General features: G+C 44.8%; 2 protein-coding genes across 8 annotated transcripts in view; one reads left to right on the forward strand and one right to left on the reverse strand.

Annotated features, from left to right (window-relative positions):
* Positions 1-2,195, reverse strand: part of NAA16 (N-alpha-acetyltransferase 16, NatA auxiliary subunit) — a 93,414-nt gene extending 91,219 nt beyond the window's left edge. Inside the window, exon 1 of one of the 2 annotated variants that reach the window (XM_073580320.1) lies at positions 2,094-2,195. In XM_073580320.1, coding sequence (XP_073436421.1) covers positions 2,094-2,195 — 102 coding nt within the window. The other variant, XM_073580321.1, reaches the window with a different exon arrangement.
* Positions 2,196-2,202: 7 nt separating this feature from the next.
* MTRF1 (mitochondrial translation release factor 1) overlaps positions 2,203-27,133 on the forward strand; it is a 69,166-nt gene continuing 44,235 nt past the window's right edge. For 4 of the 6 annotated variants that reach the window (XM_073580323.1, XM_073580322.1, XM_073580326.1 and 1 more), the window contains exons 1-7: positions 2,203-2,351; positions 6,811-7,228; positions 13,576-13,658; positions 22,355-22,436; positions 23,403-23,510; positions 25,248-25,420; positions 25,507-25,624. In XM_073580323.1, coding sequence (XP_073436424.1) covers positions 6,829-7,228; positions 13,576-13,658; positions 22,355-22,436; positions 23,403-23,510; positions 25,248-25,420; positions 25,507-25,624 — 964 coding nt within the window. In that variant the 5' untranslated portion in view covers positions 2,203-2,351; positions 6,811-6,828. The remainder of the gene's footprint in view (positions 2,352-6,810; positions 7,229-13,575; positions 13,659-22,354; positions 22,437-23,402; positions 23,511-25,247; positions 25,421-25,506; positions 25,625-27,133) is intronic. The other 2 variants (XM_073580324.1, XM_073580327.1) reach the window with 1 other exon arrangement.

Consider the following 27,133-nt stretch of genomic DNA (forward strand, 5'->3'; position numbering starts at 1 on the left):
CGTGGAGCCGGGCGGGAGGACGTCAGGATCGCCTGGTGTGACAGGTAAGTAGCGACCCCAGCGATGTCGCTGGTGAGATCTGCCTGTGTGGCAGCTCACTAGCGACCACTTAGCGATGTACCAGCGATCCTGACCGCGTCATATCGCTGGTCGGGATCGCTGGTACATCGCTAAGTGTGACAGTACCTTAAGACTTCTCAGCAGTTTATCTGGTCTGCAATCCTATGGGCCGGGCAGCCTGAACTCCAGGCTAATGCATTTTCTATGTCGATCTATTGCGAGATACTGTAGCAGGCTATTATAACAGTATAGAGATGTGGATGTATCTGGGATAAAGATTGTTGCCTAGTCTGGATATATTGGCATCCAAAATACTGGGGTGGGAAAGAATAGGGCTATACAGTGCCAGTTGCTGAATAAAACCAAGAATACCACTCACTGACAGCAAAAAGAGCCCCAAAGGATAGAAAAATGAGGAACTGAAACAAAAACTATAATAGAAAACTAAAAATCTTTTCACTGTACAATGATACATTTGGAATTCAGTTTAAAAAAAACCCCAGTGGCCCGCTAATAAGCTGCAGCCAGGCAATGGAGCATTACATGGAGAGCAGTCATATAACCAGGAATCCAAGTGACACATGAACAGGCTGGGACTGCCACTCTGGTAGTGGAGTCATCTTCATGAGATAACCTCTTTATGTTTAGTGACACCACCGCACACCAGTAACAGGCATGAATCCTCTAAGGAGGCTGACGACTGGTCTTTAGGTGGTGGCTGCACTCGCTGAATATGTGCGGATCTGATCTGTGGCTTCCATGTGATGGATCTCTGCTGTTCTGCTCCGTATACGGTTTACATTCAGCTCTGCTTAGAACCGTTAACAGCAGAGTGTTGGAGGAGCACCCCCTACTGATCTGATATTGATGCCCCTATTTGAAGACTAGGTTATCAATAATATAGTAGTGAAAAACCCCATTAAAGACAAGCAGATCCTACTTACGGCAGTCCTGCCATATAGTTTATTAACGCACCACTCCGGTGTTTTTTTTATTGCACCGCTGGAGAGGCGCTTTAAATGTAAGCCCCCTGTCTGACACTCACCTTCAGATGTTTTCATCTGTATTTGCCGCCGCCGCCACCACCGAAAAGTGATCTGCCTGCAGCTCTACTGTTTCTTGGAGCTGCGGAGGTCACTTTTCAATACAAGTTTATGAGAACCTCGCATTAAGAGCTTGTGACGCTGACTTCCAGCTAGTAAGAAGCTGCGCCTACAAGATGGTGCTGAAGGATCGGTGCTGAAAACCGGTGAAGACGCCAGGGGCGGACACTTACATTTAGAGCGCCACTCCAGTGCTGAAAATAAAACACCGGCGTGGAGTTCTGGCAATCTTGTGTGTCCCGGAGCATTTACCGGGGTATTCTATCACAGGCTCAGGTCTCGGACGTGTTGTGTGACACGGAGATTGGAGTCTCCCATTGTAATGTGGCGCTATAGGATACCTCCTAGCGACACAGAGGTTTCCCAGTGACGGTCACATACGACTTGCCGTAGATGGACAGAAGTAGCACGCGACTGTGGCTCAGCCGCCATTTAGAGGTTATGACAAAACCACAGCCCTAAAATCACAGTATGACAGCGAGTCGCAGTGCCCCCCCTCGCCGCTCAGACCCCTCTCACTCAGCAGTCTGAGCCATCCTGACCCCTGCCATGCCCCCATTCACACATGACAGGTAAGGAGCGGTAATGGCGGCACATCTGCTGTCATGGTGTGATGGGTCAGTGACGCAGCAGATGACACAGGTGACTGCGCTCAGGAAGGCTGCACGCTGGGACATGTGGTGCTGCTACAAGGCATTAGAGGGGTTGGCCTCTCACCAGGATTCTCTTAAAGACGTTGTTCTCTTTGGGGGGAAGGGTAACCACCGGCATGATGGCTCCGAGCTCAGCCCGCCCCTCTCGGGGGTCTCCAGGAAGAATCCCCCTCAGTCCGAGGCCGCACTACAAGTCGACTACAAAGCGCATGCGCCCCTGCAACTGGCGATGATTCTGGGCGCACACTAGTGACGTATTCCGTTCGCTCTCCCTCACCACGTGCTGTGGTCTGGCTGTAACATGACATTTGTCCAAGCTACGGCCTGTAAAGCGAAGCGTCCGTGTGCGCCTATGCATAGGCAGCTCTGGGTCGGGCATAGAGTGAAGTGTATTAGTGTATGCGTTGGTCATTGACACTTCTTGGCTTCCGTAGCGGAAGGTTTCGTCGCTATGTATTCTGGGAGTTGTAGTCTTTTGTACCGTGACCTCAGAAACTTGCCGGTGGCCGGTTGGCGATGTGAGGCGGCAGCACAGGTGAGGACACGTGCTGTGAGTGGCATCAGGCGACTCGGTGTGCGGAGCTCTGCTACATACAGACAGTGGCTTCTCACTGACAGCAGTCTCAGCCCTCCTGCACCTGGAGTAGCTCAGCCCCTTGTCACATGGTGACTTTCTGACAAGGTTTATCCCTTTTTTTTTTTTTTTTTTTTTTTACTGTTCCCACTGTGACCTTCTTTTTTTTCACTTCCTCACGGAGTCGTTCTCAGGGCTGTGGAGTCCTTAAGCCAAACCTGCGACTCCGACTCCTCAATTTCCCTTACACCGACTCCGACATATATTGCTTATATTTACGTGAAAAATGTATTGTAGTACAATGTGAACATCAGACATTTAATCATTTCTATGATCCAATAATCAAGACATTTAGATAGAACATAATATATATTTATTGGAATACAACTTTAGAACACAAAAAACTGTAATAAATTGTAAATATGTAATACACTATGTACATGTATACAGTACAGACCAAAAGTTTGGACACACCTCATTCAAATAGGTTTCTTTATTTTCATGACTATGACAATTGTAGATTCACTCTGAAGGCATCAAAACTATGAATTAACACATGTGGAATTATATAATTAACAAAAAAGTGTGTAACAGCTGAAAATATGTCTTATATTCTAGGTTCTTCAAAGTAGCCACCTTTTGCTTTGATTACTGCTTTGCACACTCTTGGCATTCTCTTGATGAGCTTCAAGAGATAGTCACCGGAAATGGTCTTCCAACAGTCTTGAAGGAGTTCCCAGAGATGCTTAGCACTTGTTGGCCCTTTTGCCTTCACTCTGAGGTCCAGCTCAACCCAAACCATCTCGATTGGGTTCAGGTCTGGTGACTGTGGAGACCAGGTCATCTGGTGTAGCACCCCATCACTCTCCTTCTTGGTCAAATAGCCCTTACACAGCCTGGAGGTGTGTTTGGGGTCATTGTCCTGTTGAAATATAAATGATGGTCCAACTAAACACAAACCGGATGGAATAGCATGCCGCTGCAAGATGCTGTGGTAGCCATGCTGGTTCTGTATGCCTTCAATTTTGAATAAATCCCCCAACAGTGTCACCAGTAAAGCACCATCACACCTCCTCCTCCTCCTCCATACTTCACGGTGGGAACCAGGCATGTAGAGTCCATCCGTTCATCTTTTCTGCGTCGCACAAAGACATGGTGGTTGGAACCAAAGATCTCAAATTTGGACTCATCAGACCAAAGCACAGATTTCCACTGGTCTAATGTCCATTCCTTGTGTTCTTTAGCCCAAACAAGGCTCTTCTGCTTGTTGCCTGTCCTTAGCAGTGGTTTCCTAGCAGCTATTTTACCATGAAGGCCTGCTGCACAAAGTCTCCTCTTTACAGTTGTTGTAGAGATGTGTCTGCTGCTAGAACGCTGTGTGGCATTGACCTGGTCTCTATTCTGAGCTGCTGTTAACCTGCAATTTCTGATGCTGGTGACTCGGATGAACTTATCCTCCGCAGCAGAGGTGACTCTTGGTCTTCCTTTCCTGGGGCAGTCCTCATGTGAGCCAGTTTCTTTGTAGCGCTTGATGGTTTTTGCCAATGCACTTGGGGACACTTTCAAAATTTTCCCAATTTTTCGGACTGACTGACCTTCATTTCTTATAGTAATGATGGCCACTCGTTTTTCTTTACTTAGCTGCTTTTTTTCTTGCCATAATACAAATTCTAACAGTCTATTCAGTAGGACTATCAGCTGTGTATCCACCAGACTTCTGCACAACACAACTGATGGTCCCTACCTCATTTATAAGGCAAGAAATCCCACTTATTAAACCTGACCGGGCACACCTGTGAAGTGAAAACTATTTCCGGTGACTATCTCTTGAAGCTCATCAAGAGAATGCCAAGAGTGTGCAAAGCAAAAGGTGGCTACTTTGCAGAACCTAGAATATAAGACATACAGTATTTTCAGTTGTTTCACACTTTTTTATTAATTATATAATTCCACATGTGTTAATTCAGAGTTTTGATGCCTTCAGAGTGAATCTACAATTTGCATAGTCATGAAAATAAAGAAAACGCTTTGATTGAGAAGGTGTGTCCAAACTTTTGGTCTGTACTGTGTGTGTATATACACTCACTGGCCACTTTATTAGGTACACCTGTCCAACTGTGTGTTAAGACTTAATTTCTAATCAGCCAATCACATGGCGGCAACTCAGTGCATTTAGGCATGTAGACATGGTCAAGACAATCTCCTGCAGTTCAAACCGAGCATCAGTATGGGGAAGAAAGGTGATTTGAGTGCCTTTGAACGTGGCATGATTGTTGGTGCCAGAAGGGCTGGTCTGAGAATTTCAGAAACTGCTGATCTACTGGGATTTTCACGCACAACCATCTCTAGGGTTTACAGAGAATGGTCCGAAAAAGAAAAAAAATCCAGTGAGCGGCAGTTCTGTGGCCGGAAATGCCATGTTGATGCCAGAGGTCAGAGGAGAATGGGCAGACTGGTTCGAGCTGATAGAAAGGCAACAGTGACTCAAATTGCCACCCGTTACAACCAAGGTAGGCAGAAGAGCATCTCTGAACGCACAGTGCGTCGAACTTTGAGGCAGATGGGCTACAGCAGCAGAAGACCACACTGGGTACCACTCCTCTCAGCTAAGAACAGGAAACTGAGGCTACAATTTGCACAAGCTCATCGAAATTGGACAGTAGAAGATTGGAAAAACGTTGCCTGGTCTGATGAGTCTCGATTTCTGCTGCGACATTCGGATGGTAGGGTCAGAATTTGGCGTAAACAACATGAAAGCATGGATCCATCCTGCCTTGTATCAACGGTTCAGGCTGGTGGTGGTGGTGTCATGGTGTGGGGAATTTTTTCTGGGCACTCTTTGGGCCCCTTGGTACCAATTGAGCATCGTTGCAACGCCACAGCCTACCTGACTATTGTTGCTGACCATGTCCATCCCTTTATGACCACAATGTACCCAACATCTGATGGCTACTTTCAGCAGGATAATGCGCCATGTCATAAAGCTCGAATCATCTCAGATTGGTTTCTTGAACATGACAATGAGTTTACTGTACTCAAATGGCCTCCTCAGTCACCAGATCTCAATCCAATAGAGCATCTTTGGGATGTGGTGGAACGGGAGATTCGCATCAGGGATGTGCAGCCGACAAATCTGCGCCAACTGTGTGATGCCATCATGTCAATATGGTCCAAAATCTCTGAGGAATGCTTCCAGCACCTTGTTGAATCTCTGCCACGAAGAATTGAGGCAGTTCTGAAGGCAAAAGGGGGTCCAACCCCTTACTAGCATGGTGTACCTAATAAAGTGGCCAGTGAGTGTGTATATATACACACACACTCACACTCTCTATGACTTATCTCGGCTAAGATAAAGCCTAGATCCTCAGGATACATTCACACTATGGGCGTAGCCAGGATCGAACCTGGGGGGGGCAGAAGCTAATACTGTTCCGCAGAATTTCATACTGCACACCTCAGCTGCTGCAGAACCTCATACTTCACACCCCTACATTTGAAAATAAAGCCTGCACCTTAAGAAGATGTGGTGATGAATGCAGTCTATTTATTCCAATTATCAGTTGATGTTACTGAAGACGAGCAATGCCTGTCCTGGGCGTCCTTTTGGGCAGCTATGAGGTGTACCTGACTGGTGCTAAAAAAAAGGAGTGTTAGTCTTTTTGGTACAGATATGATATGGATAGACAGATATGGATAAATGGATATATAGAGCAGATTTCTAATCTGCTTTTGCGATTGAAAACATTATCTATGAGCTCAAAAACCTTTCAGGTGATGCGGTTTTTTAAAAAGCTGATCTGCTTTTGCAACTGAAAAACGTATCCTCAAAAAACGCAGGAAAAGCGCTGTGTGTGAATGTAGCCTTAGATCAGGAACAGAACAGCCATTTATAGGACATTTAATAACTTTCACAAATTCCTATGAAAAAATATTCACATTCTGCATTGAACTACTGTACCCAATTTATTATATATTTTAGGAGTCGGGGTCGGTCCATTTTATACCGACTCCAACTCCGACTCCACCAAAATGAGCAACGACTCCGACTCCACAGCCCTGGTCGTTCTCCCCTGGACATGAGCGCAGAATGTCTTGTATTTTCCAGGGGGAGTTGTAGTTTAGAATGACACCATTTTATTACACAATTTACTGGAATCCAGAAAAAAATTCCAAGTGCTGTGAAAAAGAACCCAATTCTGCAAGCCCTTGAGGTTTTATTAGGACCCCCATTATCCGGTAATAATGACCCGTCAGCGTGACTCTTTTATAGGGGCTTCTCGGTGGTCCCTGGCGGTGTGTGGGAACATGGCAGATCTCCTCTTATACAGAAAGGTGCCTGATGTTATTGCTCAATTAAAAAATGTTGTTGATGTAAAAAAGTGTTTTTTTTTGTTTGTTTTTTTTTGTCTGACCTGTACAGTAGCCACAAAATGCCACAATGAAGCGTCTGTCCGTCACTGCCTTCTGGAGGGGCTGCGTGTCTGCTCTCCATACACGGACCCCTAATTATGCATTGCCAGGCCTGTGTATGCCGCTTTCTGCAGGATCACCCTCCAATAGAAATACCCCTCCGTTTTTAAACCCTTATGGACTTCAGTCGAGACGATCCTGTTCTCAAGGCTTTGGTGCATTATGGAAAAACACAACGTTACAAAATTACCTGCAGTCATTAGTCGCAGAGCACAGGGAGCTAAGTCAGACACTAAATCTTACCTTAAAAGAAGAGGCGCGCAAGACTTTGATACAGCGGCATACTGAACTGTCATCCATCAGTGTCCTCCTTCACAGGATACAGGAAGCAGAAAGTGAAGTCAGAGAACTGGAAGCCATTTTTGCTGGTAAGTTGATGTAGACATAAACAGGGTACATCCATTTACCTTTGTCCTGTATTCTATATAGCACTTGGTACATTAGATTCTGGTAAATTTATTTTCCCTAAGATTGCAGCAGTGGGGTAGTACTGGGCTTGTCCTTATAAAGTATTAGTACTAGTGATGAGCAAATGCTCTCTGATAAGGTGTTAGCCATCACGCTTGGTTGCTAACAGTGCCTTCAGCTTGCTCAAAAAATTTGTTCGAGTCCCCGCGGCTGCGTGTCTCGTGGCTGTTTGACAGCAGCATCACATGCAGGGATTGTCTAACAGCCTCAAGACACACAGCCACGGGTATTCGAACAAATTTTTTGAGCACGCCAAAGACACTGTGTTGGCACGCTGATAGGGAGAGGGTTAAATTAAGCCTTCACGGTTGATCCAGTGATTTCCAAATTAATCCAAAGGGCCTTGCTAGCAACTGGGAATGACCACACGGAGACTGGGGTCTCTGTACGGGAGGATCAAGACAGATCACCAGTCCCCTTTATTTTATTTTTTATTTTATTTTAGTCACTTTAGTAGTATTTTAGTAGTATCATGGCATATTCTTCAGAGTATTACACCCCCAGGTCCCTTATCTTGCACCTGATGAGGAACAGTCTGGTTTCATGACAGCCTGAACTTTTCATTCCAATTACACAAATTTATCTTACAGCAACAAAAATGGAGAAACGAAACCTTCAGAGAATGGAGAAAATGAAACTTCAGCTCTGATTTTAGTTATAACCCTTCACAACACGAGCGTGCTGGATAACACCTTATCTGAGCACGTGCGCTCATCACTAATTAGTACACATAGTTGTTTTCGATGTTCATTTGCATCAGACCAGCAAGGATTCTATCAAAACTGAACCAAGCAACCCAGTAAGGCTACTTTCACACTTGCGTTCCTTGGAGCTGCGCACGGCCGCCTCTAAGCTCCGCCCACACGCTTCCTCCGGTCAGCTCCGCCTATGGGCGCATGACGCTGCATGCGACCTCCGTACCCTATCTTTAGCATTGGATACGCAGGCCGTGCGCAGGTATGCGTTTGACAGCGCATGCGTCCTTTTGACGGTGCGCTGAGCGCACCAAAATGCAACGCGGTGCGTTTGGCGCAGGTCGGCGCACAGTCAAAAGGACGCATGCGCCGGCAAGCGCATACCTGCGCACGGCCTGCGTACCCAATGCTAAAGATAGGGTACGCAGGTCTCATGCAGCGTCATGCGCCCATAGGCAGAGCTGACCGGAGGAGGCACGGCCGTGGGCGGAGCTTAGCGGTGGCTATGCGCAGCCCGACGCAGCTCCAAGGAACGCAAGTGTGAAAGTAGCCTAAGTGACATATCACTGGAATTGGGTTTTCTTGCCCTACATCATGCTTCTCTCAGATTATGTAGCAAAAGCCTGCTGACAGATTCCCTTTAATGAGACAACCCCTTTAAGCACTATTAAAAGGACTACTATCTTTCCACAAAGTATTAGGCTGTGTGCACACGCTGAGGATTCTGCAGCGGATTTTTCAGCGTGGATTTTGACAAAATCCACAGGTCAAAAGCGGATTAGCATGCGGTTTGACACCTCTACAAGCAGGAGCAGGTGTAAAACCGATGCGGATTCCGCACAAAGATGTGACATGCTGCGGTTTTGAAACCGTAGCAAATCCGCACCGTGTGCACTGCGGTTTTTGTTTTCCATGGAATATAATGGTACTGTACACCGCAGCAAAAACTGCTGTGGATCCGCAGCAGAATCTGCAGAGTGTGCACATACCCTTATGCTTCTCTCCTGGCAGCTGTCCTGCCCTCTGTAGGGCAGGGTAGTCAAACTCATTTTCACCTAGGGCCACATCAGCATTATGGTTGCCTTCAAAGGGTCGCTTGTAAGACATCTGTGAAATACGGTGCAGGCATGGTGCACGGATTGGCCGTGGTTGTAGCGTCATATGTTTCTATGAGGCTGTCAAGCTTGAGAGACCTGCGGCCAGTCCGTGCATTGCGGTCCCTGTTTGGGCCATGTTGCATGAATCCTGCATGAGCAATAAGAATGTTGAAATGTAACTACTCTTTACCATATTGTTAAATAACCTGACACTATAACACATCTCTTGATCATGTTCTGAAAATACAATCAACAAACACTAAGGGTGTGTGCACACGCTGTGGAGTTGGGTAAATCCGCAGGACAAAAGACTTGCAGTTTATCTGAAGATTTTCTGCGGTTTAGCCTGCGGGTTTCCACTGTGGTTTGACACCTGCCATGGAGCAGGTGCCAAACTGCAGCAGAATCCGCACAAAGAATTGACATGCTGCAGATTTGAAACCATAGCAAAACCGCACGGAAAATTCCGCACCGTGTGCACTGCGGATTTCATTTTCAATTTATCATAATGGTACTGTACACCGCAGCAGAAACTGCTGCGGATCCGCAGGACCAAATCCGCAGCGTGTGCACACACCCTAAACAAAATGTAAGCACATCCATTTAAATGGATACCAGGAGAAAACACAGAGCATGCAATATAAAAATTTATATTCAGTTTTATTCAAGTAAAGTACTACAAAAAACATATAAATATGGTAATGTGCAATTATGGACAAAAGCAGATAATATCCACATACGGTACCCCCAACCTCCAAATAGATGGAAAAAATTCCCGGGCCATGTCCCAGGGAAGTGCAAAAATTCCCACAGTATAATACAAGGAGATTTTTTTATTGTTATAAATATATTATAGCCCCCAAGCCCAGTGGCCTATATATATGTCAGACTAGACATTATTCAAGGGGCATCATTGTAATAAAGCAAAACCGCAATGGACAAGCGGCGAAAAAAGGGGGGGAAAGCAGAACCCAAGGGGCACTTACCAGGAGTGGAGGAGGGGGGGAAGGGCTGTACCACCCCCGACGCGCGTTTCGCAGCGTATCAAGCCGCTTTTTCAAGAGGGATTATGGTAAGAGATCCAGCCAGGACCTTGATATAGCCCCTGACCTTGGTCATGTGACAAAAACTGGCCAATAGAAAGAGCGCAACCAGCGCATGCGCCCGCAGTGATGCAAAGTCCAAAAAAGGACCTTAGAGTAGCCCCTGACCTCAGTCACATGATCTTCAGTGGGCCAATGGTAAAGGCACAATCGGCGCATGCGCCCCAGTCACCGCAAGCCCCGCAGAGCGCCACAAGCATCATGTGTCAGCGCACACAAAACCAGGAGAAACCCCGGGAATGTGTGCACCACACATAAAGATGCCGAGCGCAGAGCGGGACCGCGGAGCACTGAGAGCGATGCGCACGGCCGGATACCATAAGGCCAGTACACAAAGAGAAAATTTCAATAGGGCAAAACAATAATGTAGGGGCTTACATATAAAAGATATATATATATATATGCACGGATCCTATTGTTCCAGCCACTAAATATAAGTGACTAATTGTGAGGTCCATCTCTAACGATGCGTACATTGCAATACAGAACGCCACATAGATGTATATATCAAAGTACAACCAAAAACATGTACACAATAAAAATATATAACATACATGCAATAAAAAATATACATGATATAATATATAAAAAAAAACATTTAAATGTATGGTTAAAAAGTAAAAACTAGATTTCTTGGTTTATCACCCATTTACGCAGCAGCGGTGCCGTAAAGGAGATCACCGAAGCTGATTAGCTGATGAACTCGGGTGACCTCTCTCATGGCAGCTTAGTGATAGACTGACAGGAGGTAATTGCACTGGCTGTCTTTGAGAGCAATCACATCAGTGACTACTCTTAAAGTGATCAGGATCGTTGTGGGACATTATGGATTATCTTCTCTGCGGACAGGTGAGGAATATTCTGGTTTATTTTATTTTTGTTGCAGAAGACGTTGGCTTTGGATTAGGCATTTTGGTGAGTATGGTTTAATTAAGATTCATTAAAAAAAAGTCTGTGTCATTATTTCAAATAAAGGACTTTATTCTTGGTGTCTGTATTTTTATTCATATCACTATAAGGTTAGTAATGGTTAGGTGTCTTATAGATGCCTCTCCATCACTAACTTGTGGGTTTGATGTTACCTGACAATATAAAGGTGACATCAACCCTACAAATATGAACCCCACTTGCCAACGCTACAGGGGAAGAGCGAGGCTAAGTGCCAGATTTGGTGCATCTTACAGATGCACCTTTTCTGGGGCGGATGAGAGCTGATGGTTTTTAGTCTGGTAGGCACCAATATCCATGGCCCCTTCCTAGGCTATTAATATCAGCCCCCAGCTGTCTGCCTAGCCTTTGCTGGTTAGATTTTATAGGGGGACCCTAAGCCAATTAGTGGTCCCCTGTAAACTAGCCAGTAAAGGCTAGGCAAACAGCTGTGAGCTGATATTAATAAAATGGTAACCTTTATGGCTATTTTCTCCTTTCCCAGAATATTAACATTAGCTCTTAGCTTTCCCTGTGCTGGTTATTAAAATTGTGCGGGAGCCCACACAATTTTTTTTTCCTTTAAAATTAACATTTGCTGTTTGGTTGCATCCTATGTATGTTTGCTTTGTTAACACTCCTACATAGGCTGGTGACAGTGTGTGTCTTTGTGATTACTTATCGGCTTAGTAATGAGGGTGTTGGGTTGACACCAATTCATTACCAATCCATAATCCCATTACCCTGATGCGACTGCATCAGCATGAAAAAGATGGTGTTAAACCAAAAAATAACATCATAAAACTTTTTTAAAATATCTTTAGCTCAAAATAACCTTCATTACTGTAGAAAACCACAAAAATGCATGAACGCGTGTTTTTGCCGCAGCATTTTACCTGCCAAGAGATGCAGAAAACTTGCAGAAATTTCTGCAAGCAAATACTCAACGTGCACACATAGCCTAAGAGAGCTGTGCTAGACCTCAGAGTCCAAAATGGACTGGTCCCTATGCTAAGTACTGACTGCATCTGCTCTAATTTAAAGATAAAACCACACAAAAGCGCTGACTGATCGCTTTCACAGCGTTCACCGTTTGTGGAGGCTGACTGCAATAACTTAATTTACCGTTTGTGCTGACTGTGTTCACGACGGGCACTGTTCACTCATGAAGATGACACCGGCCCCTCTATTGGTTGCATCTGCTCAGATACAAAGATGGCATCAGCTCCCTGTGCTGACTTTGCCCTTCTGCTAAGCACTGTGTTGACTTAGAATGTGGCCAGTACTTAGAGAAGGTGATGCCAGCACAGGGGGCAGCTGCCATCTTTGATTTTGATTTCCGGCACACACTTCAACACTGCTCCGGCCCAGTTCTCCACTTTTCCTGTATGGAGAGCTGGTCAGATCAGTGTTGAAGTGTGTCCTGACCTCACGGGCCACATACAATGACTTGCTAGGGGAAGTGTCTGTCTGCCAAGGAGGTAGCAATTATCTAATCTTAAGGTACTGTCACACTAAGCGATATCGCTAGCAATATCGCTATAACTTGTGACGTTATAGCGATATTGCTAGCGACATCGCTGTGTCTGATACTTACGAATCCATGCAAAGAGAAAAGGTCGCACTCATCGAGATGGAAGTTTCACTGATTTATTGACATATCATAAATATGTCAAGTCGGGAGAGTGACATAAGGAGTGCAAGAAAGGCTGACAACGGCCGTTTCGCGCTGCTCGAGCGCTTCAACGGGACCCGTTGAAGCGCTCGAGCAGCGCGAAACGGCCGTTGTCAGCCTTTCTTGCACTCCTTATGTCACTCCCCCGACTTGACATGTTTATGATATGTCAATAAATCAGTGAAACTTCCATCTCGATGAGTGCGACCTTTTCTCTTTGCATGGATTCCCAGGATTGACTGTTTCCAGGTCTGGCACCCGAGATTCCCAGCTGCTGGGCTTCTGTATGCCGCACATCATTTGAAGTCACACGGTAACAGTGGTGCTGTCCGCTTTTTATCTTGAGTTTTGTGATACTTACTTACAACCCGCTCCCCCGCTGGTTATCGCTGATCGCGCGAGAACATCCAGGACTGTTTCTCGTCGTCAGCTTCCTGCTGAGCTTCCTGTGGAGAGACGAGCGACGAGTGTGGAGCCGGGCGGGAGGACGCAGGATCGCCTGGTGTGACAGGTAAGTAGCGACCCCCGACCCCTGCGATGTCGCTGGTGAGATCTGCCTGTGTGGCAGCTCACTAGCGACCACTTAGCGATGTACCAGCGATCCTGACCACGTCATATCGCTGGTCGGGATCGCTGTTACATCGCTAAGTCTGACAGTACCTTTAGTGTAAGTATTTTAGCTCTGTTAGTTTTTTTTCTTTTTTTCATTATTCCTACGTTAATAAAACAATATCCTTTTTTTTCTTACAGACCTAAACTCTAGGGAGGAGAGAGAGTTACTGCAGGAAGAAAAGGATTCCATGATCCGAAACATTAATAATTTGCAGGAAGAGGTGTGGAAAAGCCTTACTAATTTGTAAACAATTATTGAATGAGTTTTCTGGGATGTAAAAGGTGCTTTTTGCTTATAAACCCAAACTTCCAGTTAGCAGAAATAAGCTCATTCTGAAATGTATTTTTTAGGCCACGGAGATAGAATTACTGTGAAAACAAACTTTACCTCTTGTACAGTTGAGCATATATTCGGTCTTTGTGCTGATCAAAAACTTACCTGTGCCAGAGCACACAAGCAAATATGGAACAATAGTCCATGTGAAAAAAAATTGCAGCTTGCAATAGTCAGATCTGTTTTACGGACCGAGCTAGTGCATGTATAGAGCAGGTAGTTTCTCCACCTATCCTCTATACAGACAAGCACAGAGCCAGTCACATCTGAAAATGACGGTAAATTTTCACTGATCAGCTGTTTAAATGCCTTGTCAGGCAGACAACAATAAACTATGTACACAGACAGAAGAGTGCATAGAAGTCATGGGGCCCCATAGCAGAAGTTCTAATTGCCCCCCCAGCACCCAAAGACAAAAAAACATTTGGCGGGGTCAGAGATGAGGACTTCTCTTGCTATGTTCCCACAGTCAATAAATGCTGCGTACATCCTCAGCGACCAGATGTTACAGCATAATGGATGGGATTTCATGAAATTCCATGCCCACTATGCGTGCACAGTCACCCGCGGAGATGGACATGCTTCATGTCTTTCCAGACCGCAGCATGTGTATTTATCTTGCGGATGTAGTAAAAAAAAACTTGGCACTCAAAAAGAAAAGTGATTTGACAGTTCCTTTATTGGAAAAAGCATCCAGTTCAACACACTTCTTGAACGTTTTCGGTCATACAATTGACCTTCATCAGGAAAAGAATTTCACAGCTGATTTAAAGGGAATCTGTCACCCTTTTTTTGAGATATCATATAATGATATCATTCAATTGTGGGTCACATAAGGATTCTCTTAGTACTTTTGCTTCCCCCTGACCCCGCACCTTTCATGCAGAAATACCTTTTTCATATCGGTTCAGATGTATGTAAACTGCCCCTGTCCGGTCCGCTGGGCGGGGCTTATTCATCTGCCCCCCCTGTCTTGCTCTACACAAAAAGAAATGCGTAGAGCAAGACGGGTGGAGCAGTTGAATAAGCCCCGCCCAGCGGACCGGACAGCAGCAGTTTACATACATCTGAACCGATATGAAAAAGGTATTTATGCAGGTGCGGGGTCAGGGGGAAGCAAAAGTACTAAGAAAATCCTTATGTGACACACAATTGAATGATATCATTATATGATATCTCAAAAAAGGGGTGACAGATTCCCTTCAACTAGAACGAGTTTACAAGAAAGACAAAATATTACAATTAGTACACGACAGGATGCCTCAGAAAAATACATAGTGTGATACAATTTTTAACAAAAACGTTGATGAAATAAATGAATACTGGAATTGCGAATCCTGAGAGAGGGTATCAAGTGAGCTTAGTGAAACTCCACAGGTTCCGTGGGCGGTGGTAGAGAGTCCCTGCGGTGATGGTTACTAAGGAACATAAAATCTACGTGCCATAAGACGTTCAACAAAATAACAAAATATATACGTGAGACTACTGAAAGAAGGATACTGAGAGATTCGTGGTCGGCTGGACTAAATGGTACATAGACACCACAAACAGTAGGTGATAGCCGGATGGACTGCGTGCCAAAATAGATACCTGAAAGGAGCTGTAATGGAAAATTACATATATTATTAAAGAGACAGCTGTCATGAGTAGGCACTATTCTGTGCTGAAAAAAAACATAAGTTAAGTCAGTGATTGTTGATGGCACATAGTCATATGAACAAATAAGATGTGAATAGTGAGGAGAAAAGGGATGAGCCCAGAACAATCAGTTAATACCTGAAAATATTGGAATACTATTGTGGAGGAGTCAGACGTCTGCAGGGCAGCGAGTAATGAAGAGAACTAGGGACGATAAATGAGATGAAAATATTTGAATGCATATTTTTGGAAATTAGGCTGTGTGATTCAGGTTATGGAAAAGAGAAATGGACTACCCATATGAACAGGAGATACTTGAATCCGGGATTTGTAACCCAAAGTATCCTGGTATTGCCAATAATTGGTGTTTGTGTCCACAATTTTGCGCTGAAAATAAGAAACAAGGGATAGCTGTTTTCTATTAGATTTATCTTGTGGAGACACACAGTCTCCAAAAGATAAATGTCACCCATACAATGTATTGGATGCGTTGTTTCCACACAGTTCAATGAATACATGCGGAATTACCTGCGTTCAAAAGCCGTCAGCGCTTTGGATGGAGCAGACATGTGCTGCGTCCAAAGCACTGCCGGTTACTGACCGTGTGGACGTAACCTCACAGAGCTTTTGCAAAGTAATTTTCCTCCTACAGAAGCCCTTAGATTCCCTTTTCATTTGCACTCATAAAGTTTGATTCCAACAAATGTGCCCCACAAGCACTGTATAATACCCACACAGTGAATTCCTCCAGAGTATCCCCCCACACCCACATTATGACCCTAATGTACCCCACCTCAACTCCCCTGGCAAAGTATGATCCCCCAACTGTGACACACAGCCTGTCATGCAGTATTATGGGCCTACATACAGTATAATGACCCTATACCTCATTACTGTATAAAGGCCCTCCTCACAGTACTTCACACAGTATGATGAAACCCACACTAGGCTTTCACATAGTCCTCCAAATATTGTAATGGCCCCCACATAGACTTCCATATAGTATAATGAGCCCCATAGTCCTCCATATAGTATAATGCACTCCCCATAGTCCCCCATATAGTATAATGCACTCCCCATAGTCCCTCATATAGTATAATGCACTCCCCATAGTCCTCCATAATAATAATAATAAATTTTATTTCTATAGCGCCGACATTCCGCAGCACTTTACATTTCAGAGGGGACTTGTACAGACAATAGACATTACAGCATAACAATAATCACATAGATCATAACAGATACCAAGAGGAATGTGGGCCCTGCTCACAAGCTTACAATCTATGAGGGAAAAAAAGGGAGACACGAAAGGTGGGTGGTAACAGTTGCCCTGATTGTATGGACCAGCCATACTGTTAAGTGTGTAACAGTACAGATGCAGAGGGCTAATGGATGCATAAAGCATGTGGGAACATGATGCGGGGAATCTGGTTATGGTAAAAACTCTTGGCTGTGCCACATAGGGATAGATTAGGTTAATGTGTTGAGGCGGTAGGCCAGTCTGAATAAATGAGTTTTCAGGATACGCTTAAAATTGTGGGGATTGGGGACTAATCGTATTGACCTGGGAAGTGCATTCCAAAGAATTGGCGCAGCAAAGGTATAGTCTTGGAGACGGGAGTGGGAGGTTCTGATTATTGAGGATGCTAACCTCAGGTCATCAGCAGAATGGAGGGCGTGGGTACAATGGTATACTGAAACAAGGGAGGAGATGTAGGGTGGTGCTGAGCCATGAAGAGCTTTGTGGATGAGGGTAATAAGTTTGTACTGGATGCTGGAGTGGACGGGTAGCCAGTGTAATGACTGGCACAAGGTAGAGGCATCGGTGTAACGATTGTCGAGGAATATGATCCTGGCAGCAGCATTCAAGACAGATTGGAGGGGGGAGAGTTTGGTAAGAGGGAGACCGATTAGAAGAGAGTTACAATAGTCGAGACGAGAATGAATAAGATAAACAGTAAGAGTTTTTGCGGAGTCAAAAGTAAGAAAAGGTCGAATTCTAGAAATGTTTTTGAGGTGCAGATAAAAAGAGCGAGCTAGTGATCGTATGTGGGGGACAAAGGAAAGCTCGGAGTCAAGCATGACCCCAAGACAGCAGGCATGTTGCTGGGGAGTAATAGTGGAACCACACACAGAAATGGCAATGTCGGGTATAGGTACATTAGTAGCGGGAGGAAACACAAGGAGTTCAGTCTTTGACAGGTTCAGTTTCAGATATAGTGAGGACATGATGTTAGACACAGCGTTTAGACAATCGCTAGTGTTTTCTAGAAAGGCAGGCGTGATGTCAGGAGAAGAAGCATATAATTAGGTTACGAAGAGGAGGGGGCCTAGGACTGATCCTTGAGGAACTCCAACAGTAAGGGGAAGATGAGAGGAGGAGGAGGAGCCAGCAAAAGATACAGTAAAGGAGCGATCAGAGAGATAGGAGGAGAACCAGGAGTGAACAGTGTCCTTGAGGCCAATGGAACGGAGCATAGTGAGGAGGAGCTGATGATCCACAGTGTCGAATGCTGCAGAGAGATCCAAGAGAATTAGCATGGAGTAATGACCATTTGATTTAGCTGTTAGTAGATCATTAGAGACATTAGTGAGGACAGTTTCAGTAGAGTGTAAAGAGCGGAAACCGGATTGGAGAGGGTCGAGAAGAGAGTTATCAAAGAGATAGCGGATAAGACTGGAGTGGACCAGGCGTTCCAGGAGTTTAGAGATGAAGGGATGATTAGAGACAGGTCTATAGTTAGCAGCACAGTTTCGGTCGAGGGATGGTTTAAGTAGTGGATGTATGACGGCATGCTTAAATGAGGAGGGAAGATACCAGAAGAGAGAGAGAGGTTAAATATTTTAGTTAGGTGAGGGGTGACAGCAGGGGAAAGGGGCTGGAGTAGATGTGACGGAAATGGGTCACTGGTGCAAGTAGTTGGGCGAGAAGATGCAAGGAGCCTGCTTACTTCTTCTGTGACTGGTTCAAAATCAGAGAGTGAGCTAGATGCAGTGAGGGAGGGAGGCCAGTGCAAGGTATGAGGTGATTGGGAGATAATTTCCTGTCTGATCTGGTCAATTTTTTCTTTGAAGTAATTGGCCAGATTGTCAGCTCGAAGCTCCGTGGTTGGGTCCTGTACTCTTGGGTTGAGTAGAGAATGAAAAGTGTCAAAGAGACGTTTCGGGTTATAGGACAGTGAGGTGATGAGGGTGTTGAAATAGGTTTGTTTTGAGAAGTGAAGGGCAGTGTTGTATGTTCGAAGCATAAACTTATAATGGATGAAATCTTCAGGTAGGTTGGATTTTCTCCACAGACGTTCGGCACACCTGGAGCACCGCTGCAGGAAACGTGTTTGCAGGGTGTGCCAGGGTTGTCACCATCTGTGTTGTGGTGTTCTATGTATAGGAGGTGCAAATTCATCCAGGGCACTTTGAAGTGTTTCATTGTAATGCTTCAATGCAGAATCAGGACATGAGAGGGAGGAGATAGGGGCCAATGAAGACTGCAAGTTCTTCATAAGTTTCTGGGTGTTAATGGCCTGTATGTTTCTATAAATATGAACAGTAGGGGTGACCTGTGAAGCCTGGCAGTTCTTGATAGAGAATGAAAGAAGGTTGTGTTCAGAGAGCGGGAGAGGGGAGTTTGCAAAATCATCCACTGCACAAAGCCATATAGTATAATGCACTCCCCATAGTCCTCCATATAGTATAATGCACTCCCCGTAGTCCTCCATACAGCATAATGCGCTCCCCGTAGTCCTCCATACAGCATAATGCGCTCCCCGTAGTCCTCCATACAGCATAATGCGCTCCCCGTAGTCCTCCATACAGCATAATGCGCTCCCCGTAGTCCTCCATACAGCATAATGCGCTCCCCGTAGTCCTCCATACAGCATAATGCGCTCCCCGTAGTCCTCCATACAGCATAATGCGCTCCCCGTAGTCCTCCATACAGCATAATGCGCTCCCCGTAGTCCTCCATACAGCATAATGCGCTCCCCGTAGTCCTCCATACAGCATAATGCGCTCCCCGTAGTCCTGCATACTGCGCTCCCCGTAGTCCTCCATGTAGTATACTGCGCTCCCCGTAGTCCTCCATGTAGTATACTGCGCTCCCCGTAGTCCTCCATGTAGGATACTGCGCTCCCCGTAGTCCTCCATGTAGGATACTGCGCTCCCCGTAGTCCTCCATGTAGGATACTGCGCTCCCCGTAGTCCTGCATGTAGGATACTGCGCTCCCCGTAGTCCTGCATGTAGGATACTGCGCTCCCCGTAGTCCTCCATGTAGTGTCCTGCGCTCCCCGTAGTCCTCTATAAAGTATTAGGGTACCGTTACACCTAGCGATGCACCAGCGATCCCGACTAGCGATATGACGCGGTCAGGATCGCTGGTACATCGGTAAGTGGTCGCTAGTGAGCTGCCACACAGGCAGATCTCACCAGCGACATCGCTGGGGATGGGGGTCGCTACTTACCTGTCAGACACGGCGATCCTGCGTCCTCCCGCCCGCCTCCACGCGTCACTCGTCGTCACAGCAGGAAGCGCCGCAGGAAGTGGCCGACGAGGAATGGTCCAGCAGCTTCTCGCGTGATCAGCGATAACCAGCGGGGGAGCCGGTCGGAGGTAAGTATCACATGCAGCGATATCGCTAGCAATATCGCTGTAACGTCACAAAATCGGTGACTTTACAGCGATATTGCTAGCGATATCGCAGTGTGTAACGGGGGCTTTACAGCCACTGCAATGTACTCACTGATTAAAAAGACAAACAATACTCACCTCTCCTCTTTATTCTCCCACCGCTCTGGTCTCTGCAGCAAGCATTCTGAAGGGCAGTGGGTGCCATTTAGAGATGTTATTGAGTCCGCTGTGTTGAGACATCAGACACTGAGGAAGAATGATAGAGGAGGAAGTGTCCGCTGACGCTCCCTCTTTCATCATTGCTTTCAACAATATGAGCGTCCAAGCTGCCGATAAAGTTGACCTTGCGATGACGGGCGGGGCTGGGTCCGCTGCTGGCACTGGCAGCCGCGTGGCCTGTCGCCAATGGCGGTACGCGACTGTGCACAGAGAGATCTGTACTAGATCACTCATTATATGTATGCTGCCTCTGTTCTCAGCAGTTCAAGAATAACTTACACTAGACAATGTTCGTTTAGGATTATCTTGCAGAATAAATGCACTTTAACCCCTTAATGACTAGGGGTATTTAAGTTTTCTGTTTTTTGCTCCCCTTCTTCCCAGAGGCATAACTTTTTTATTTTACAGTCAGGATGGCCTTTTGAACAACACTATTGGTTTTAACATATATTGTACTGGAAAACGGGTAAAAATATCCCAAGTGTGGTCAAATTGCAAAAAAAGTGCAATTCCAAAGTTGTTGTTTTTTTTACCATGTTGACTAAATGCTAAAACTGACCTGCCATTATGATTCTCCAGGTCATTATGAGTTCACGGACATCAAACATGTGTAGGTTCATTTTTATTTGAGTGATGAAAAAAAAATTCCAAAATTTGTTTAAAAAAAAAAATTGCGTCCATTTCTCTTTCGATACCCGTAGCATCTCCATTTTTTGTGAAATCAGGTTGGGTAAGGGCTTATTTTTTGTGCGTCAAGCTGAAGTTTTTAATGATACCATTTTGGTGTAGATACGAACTTTTGATCGCCCGATAGAAGCTGCACTACTTTTATCGCGTCTGCTACCCACAGGCGATGATCAGATCGCCAGTGTGTAGCAGAAATGCTCACTTGCTATGAGCTCCGACCACAGGACGGCATTCGTAGCAATCTGGCAATGGCAACCATAGAGGTCTACTGCAGACTTCTGGTTGTCATGGCAACCCATCGGTGACCTGCGATCATGTGGTTGGGTCACCCATGAGTGGGATTTGCAACATGCTTCCGTTAAGCGCGAGTTAAATGTCGCTGTCAGAGATTGACAACAGTATCTAGTTAACAGCCACGGGTTGATCGCGATTCCACCCATGGCTGTTGCTGACACATGTCTGCTGTATAGACCAGCTGTCAAGTGCCCAGAAAGGTGCGGGCTCCGGCGCAGACAAGGGGAGTCCGATATGGGCGTACTATCTTGCCCAATGTCGGAAAGGGGTTAAAGTCAGTGGGATGCAGCAGGGTGGGTAGTATTGTCCCCACAACATTTTATACAAAGAAGGGGAAGATCACACACAGTCTCCTAATGAGGAGATTTAAGGTGCCAATACACCTTAGATAACTGTTGGATGAACACTCATCAGACATCAGCTATCCCTCCCAACTCCCCATCATAAACACAAGCGTTCAGGGGTCCTTTGTTGGGAGAGTGGAATAAACTGCAGCCAAAATCACCTGACAGCAGCCTATTTGCTTGCAGAGTCAAAGCGTTGCACATTAGATGGTTGGCTGCTCCTTCCCAAATTAGCGGGTTTGGCTCAATACAGCTCAATTTACTGTAGCTGAGTGCTGTACTACTCATGTATGACAATAAATCCAAGCAAACCGGGGGAACGGGACCATGATGGTCACGATTTTAGTTCATACTATGTTGTCTCTCTTGGATACACTTTAAGTGAGTTGGGGAGAGGGCTGAATGGACGATTTTTCTATTGTATGCTCTATGCTGGGATATTTTGCAGCCCTCCATTGGACAACAAAGCTTTTTAATGTTGACTTTGCAGTTAGAAACTAAATGGCCCCTTAATTTTAATTAATAAGAAAAATAAGCAATTGTAAGTACACAGTGCTATATAACATGATGACTGCAATATAATATGATACACTTTGATTGGCGTGTTTCTTTAAGACCTCATATCCAGCATGTGCTCATGGGAGAAGCCTTTCCACATGAGAAAGGTGTGCAAATAGCAGGCTGCAATCTGCATTTCAGGTTTATCATTAACATAGATATAACATAATGTTTTTTTCTTGTCAAACCTTTTAAAGTATTTTTGACTTTCTCTTTAGTTGCTACATTTTCTTGTGCCTCCGGAAAAATACGACCTGAATGATGCCATTTTAGAGGTTGTGTCGGGAAGAACTACTGGAGGTCAGCCCCCTTATTTTATTTAAAGGGTTGTAACATATTTACTGTAGCAAGTTATATGTCCTTTGTTGTTGAAACTAAATCCGTCTTCAGAAACTGAGCAAAACAAATCACAGAACTTGAATAAATGTGTATTACTTTTCTTCTCTCCACTCACAGACCCCATTTCCGCTTAATTAATCCCTAAATTTTATAGATTTTTATTTGTAATTTGGCTAAAAATAGCCAGATGATTGTGAAGGTGGAATAATAGTAAAAAGAGAAGGAACGGTTCTTTGCGCTCAAAGGCATGGTCCAGGGCTTTTATATTGTCTAGTCAGAATAGGTAATCAATATCTCATTGGTCCGACATCCTTGATCATCTGTGACCTGGACATCAATAGGAGCTGATCTGCAGTACCCAAGAACGGCCACTACACAGTGTACGGAGCTGTGCTATTCCAGCTCATACACGGGACCTGAAGACCTTCTAACAAATGATCGTGGGGGTTCTGGATGTCAGATCCTCACCAGTCTTACATTGACTTATGCAAAGGGGAGGCCATCAATAACCAAGTCTTGACTACCCCTTTACGTGTGAAACTCTACAGTGTTTCGCTTGTCACAGCCGTATCATGGGCGATTAAGTTTGTCTGACTATAGAGAAGTTTGGAAATCATTACCTTGCCCGTATGCAAATTTGAGTGAAGTTGGGAGAACCCATCAATATTGGCAGGATCAGCTGACAGTCTAATGTGTATGGGGGCCTCCTGACTCTTTGACAAATTATGTCAAGGAAGAGAAGGATCCTTTTAGTCTCGGGAGATAAACCGCTGTCAGGGGAGTCCAGCAGGTACTCTCACAGAAAACCCGAGGACGCTCGGACAAGTGTTCCTGTGTATGGAGGAGTCGGGAGATCGCAGACCGCTATCTTCCATGCATGGGGGCCTTTACACAATCTTTCACTTATGAACCTACGTTTCTTTTCAGGTGACATTTGCCAACAATTTACTGGTGAAGTTTTTGACATGTACAGAAATTATGCTTATTATAAGGCGTGGTCATTTGAGATTCTGAATTATACCCCAAATGACTATGGTAATGTATTTGTTGCATTATTTTGTCCTTTTATGACTAAACGATTGTCCACATAGTCTTTAGGAAGTAATGGAGTCACACATGCAATGTTATGAAAACCTATGAAACAAAGACTGATTCTTCCTCTCCTGTCTTTCGCATAAAAAAAAAAACCCTGCATCAGAAAGTTAGAATCAGACTGGACCGTCACTGATCGCTGACTGATCGCAGTGCTTCAATACAGTAATCCTGGGGGCCCCCAACAGATATCGTTGCATAGTAGTGACAGTATGAGCATTTTGGCTCATAGAGAAATGATCTTTATGTGAGAACTTCTGACTCGCAATGTACAGGGTGGGCCATTTATATGGATACACCTAAATAAAATGGGAATGGTTGGTGATATCAACTTCCTGTTTGTGGCACATTAGTATATGGGAGGGGGAAAACTTTTCAAGATGGCTGGTGACATGGTGGCCATTTTGAAGTCAGCCATTTGGGATCCAACTTAATTTTTTTCAATGGGAAGAGGGTCATGTGACACATCAAACTTATTGAGAATTTCACAAGAAAAACAATGGTGTGCTTGGTTTTAATGTACCTTTTATTCTTTCATGAGTTATTTACATGTTTCTATTTGTTTACAGCCATTGACATGTCTTAGAGGTTAACACGTGAGGAGCGGATCGAAATTGTGTTAATGTCTGGTGAACGCAGTACCCGGGTCATTGCAGCAGATTTCAATGCAAGGCATCCTCCACAAGAAAACTGTCTCCATTCCCATTTTATTTAGGTGTATCCATATAAATGACCCACCCAAAAAAATTTCCCTCATCACTGAACATAATGTTCTGTGTAAACTGAGGGTCCTGTTCCAATTTTTGTTTTGCCCATTCTGCAAATTCAGCGCGCCGATCTGGGTCACAAACCATTCCCATTTTATTTAGGTGTATCCATATTAATGGCCCACCCTGTACTTTTGGGGCATCTGAAAAATTATAAGGCCATGTGCACACGTTGCAGATTCTGCTGCAGATGCACATGATTTTGGGCCTTGCAGAACGGCAGCAAATTTTGCTGCATTGTACAGTACCATTGTATTCAATGGAAATTAAAAAACGCAGTGCACATGCTGCGGATGTTTCCACACGGATTTGCTGCGGTTTCAGATTTGCAGCATGTCAATTCTTTGTGCGCAATACGCAGCGGTTTTACACCTGCTCCATTGTCCAGGTGTCAAACCGCAGACTAATCCGCAGGTAAACCGCAGGTCTTTTAACCTGCGGATTTTTCCAAATCCGCGCAGAAAAATCCACAGCAGCTTCCACTACGTGTGCACATGCCCTAAGAGTTTGTCTAAAGCTGAACATACACTTGAAATAACATCCAAGTGTGCATGTTTATGTGTAGGGAGAGAAACTACTACTGAATCCCTCAAGAGAAGGCTTATTCCCTTGATATCTTGTGATAGCCGGAGTTGGGAGGCCCCATATACATTAAGATTTACAGCCCATTTCTATGAAATATGTAAGTTGAGTCAGCTTTTACCTTATGTATATATTGGGTTATTCCCCCAACTCCTTTTTTTCATGGGTGTTTGTGCACTATCAGAGCCATATGTCCACTATCAGAGCCATATGTCCTCCAGTATTAGAGCTCACTGTACACTTGGACTGATTATTCTTATTGTATGATTGTATGGCTGATTAGGATTGGAAATTGTTTGTGTTTTCCTAAAACATACTGTCCACATTGCAGGCGGGTTACACCATGCGGCTGCTCGCATTATAGGCGAGGGTGCGTACAAGCGCTTAAAATATGAAGGTGGGATTCATAGGGTTCAGCGGATTCCTGAGGTGGGCTTGTCCTCTAGGATGCAGAGGATTCACACAGGAACCATGAGTGTAATCGTTCTCCCACAGCCTGATGAGGTAATATAAGTGGCAGGACTGGTCTTTCTTTTTATATCGTAGTCCTACAGTTAAGGTAGGTTTTAATACATATTTTTCCTTTGCAGGTAGATATTAAAATTGACTCCAAAGAATTGAGAATCGATACATTCAGAGCCAAAGGGGCTGGAGGACAACATGTCAATACCACGGACAGCGCAGTGAGGATCGTTCATATTCCTACAGGTGTAGTCATCTGATCTATAAAGTATCAGATTTAATCCATGAAATTCTGTGCATTCCCTGCTCCTACAGACGCAACACATTTATTTATTTAGCATTTTCATTTTTCCCTCCTTTTTCTTCCAGTAACTTTTTTTTTTTCCTCCCCTCAGCATAGTCGTACGAGGGCTTGTTTGGAGGATGAGTTGTAGTTTTTAAAGATGCCGTTCACGTTATAATATAATGTTGTGTGAAATGGTGGAAAAAAACAATGTAATTCCGCTTTTGTTCTTTGGGTTTTGTTTTTATGGCGTTCATTGGGTGGTAAAAATGACCTGATAACACGATTCTCCAGTTCTGTACAATTATGGTGATATCAAACTTGTATAATGTTATTATTTCAGTAGCTTAAAAAAAGAAGAAAAATTTACCTGTGTCCTCATTTTCTAAGACCCATAACTTTTTTTTTATCGTGGTGAAACAATGTTTTAAACTATAGGGCGTTTTTGTCGCCCTAAAGGAGACAAAAAAACCCACAAAACAATGTTGCTGCTTTTTTTTCTTTACAGCGTTTGTGGTTTGAATTAAATCATTTTATATGCTCAATGATCGGACTTTTACAAACGTTGCAGTATGAAATGTTCTTATCTTTTATTGTGCTGAACTGGGGGAAAGTGAGGGATTTACAGTAATTTTATTTTTTTTTGTTGCGCATTACACTTATTTTTCTGTCGCTTCATTGGGGGACACAGAAACCATGGGTGTATGCTGCTGCCACTAGTGGGCTGACACTATGCAGAAAAAGTTAGCTCCTCCTCCGCAGTGTACACCACACTGACAGGAAGTAGGATGTTCAGTTTAGCTTAGTGTCAGTAGGAAGTGGACACGGGTCTTTCACCAGACCCTTATCTACCTCAATGTGCGTCGTTTCTTTTCAGGTTTTATGGAGGGATACAGTGTGAATGGTCACTACTGTACTCCCACACAGAGACTATGAGTACGGAGTGTACTGCCACCCCGTATCCTCATATGTCTGGACGGCAGAACCCCAAAATCCCTAACACAGACGCGTGTTTAGGTGATCCGCAAGAGAAAGAAGACCTGGTGCTGCCTACTTCTCCCACCCACTCGCCCACCAGAGCCTGTCGGTCGAGGAGACACCGACGTCCCGCAACATGGATTCCGGATGTCCGATTTTCGTGAATGAGGAGGTACTTTCCTTCTTTTCCCCCCAGGTGCTGAAGAGGAGAAGAAAACGAGAAAAGAAGAAGAAGAGAAAAAAAAAACCTTTTATTCAAAGAGAGGGTGGTTTGGGCGGCTAGCGCAGTTCATACCTTCCGGCTGGTTTCGGGAGCCTCAGCACTGCCTTGCAGATCCTTTGGGTAAGAGAGGGGTTTTGGCACACAGAGGCTTCCTATTCTTTGTGCCCCCTTGCAGCCTGTCTAAGCGGCATCATGGCGCTTTGTTTGCGCCACTTTTAGCACCCTGGCGCCACTGTGGGGACCCGTTTGGCGCTATTTTATGACCTCCGCG

This window comes from Dendrobates tinctorius, unplaced genomic scaffold (genome assembly GCF_039654945.1).
Source record: "Dendrobates tinctorius isolate UK_male_01 unplaced genomic scaffold, ASM3965494v1 ptg000064l, whole genome shotgun sequence".
Taxonomy (NCBI): domain Eukaryota; kingdom Metazoa; phylum Chordata; class Amphibia; order Anura; family Dendrobatidae; genus Dendrobates; species Dendrobates tinctorius.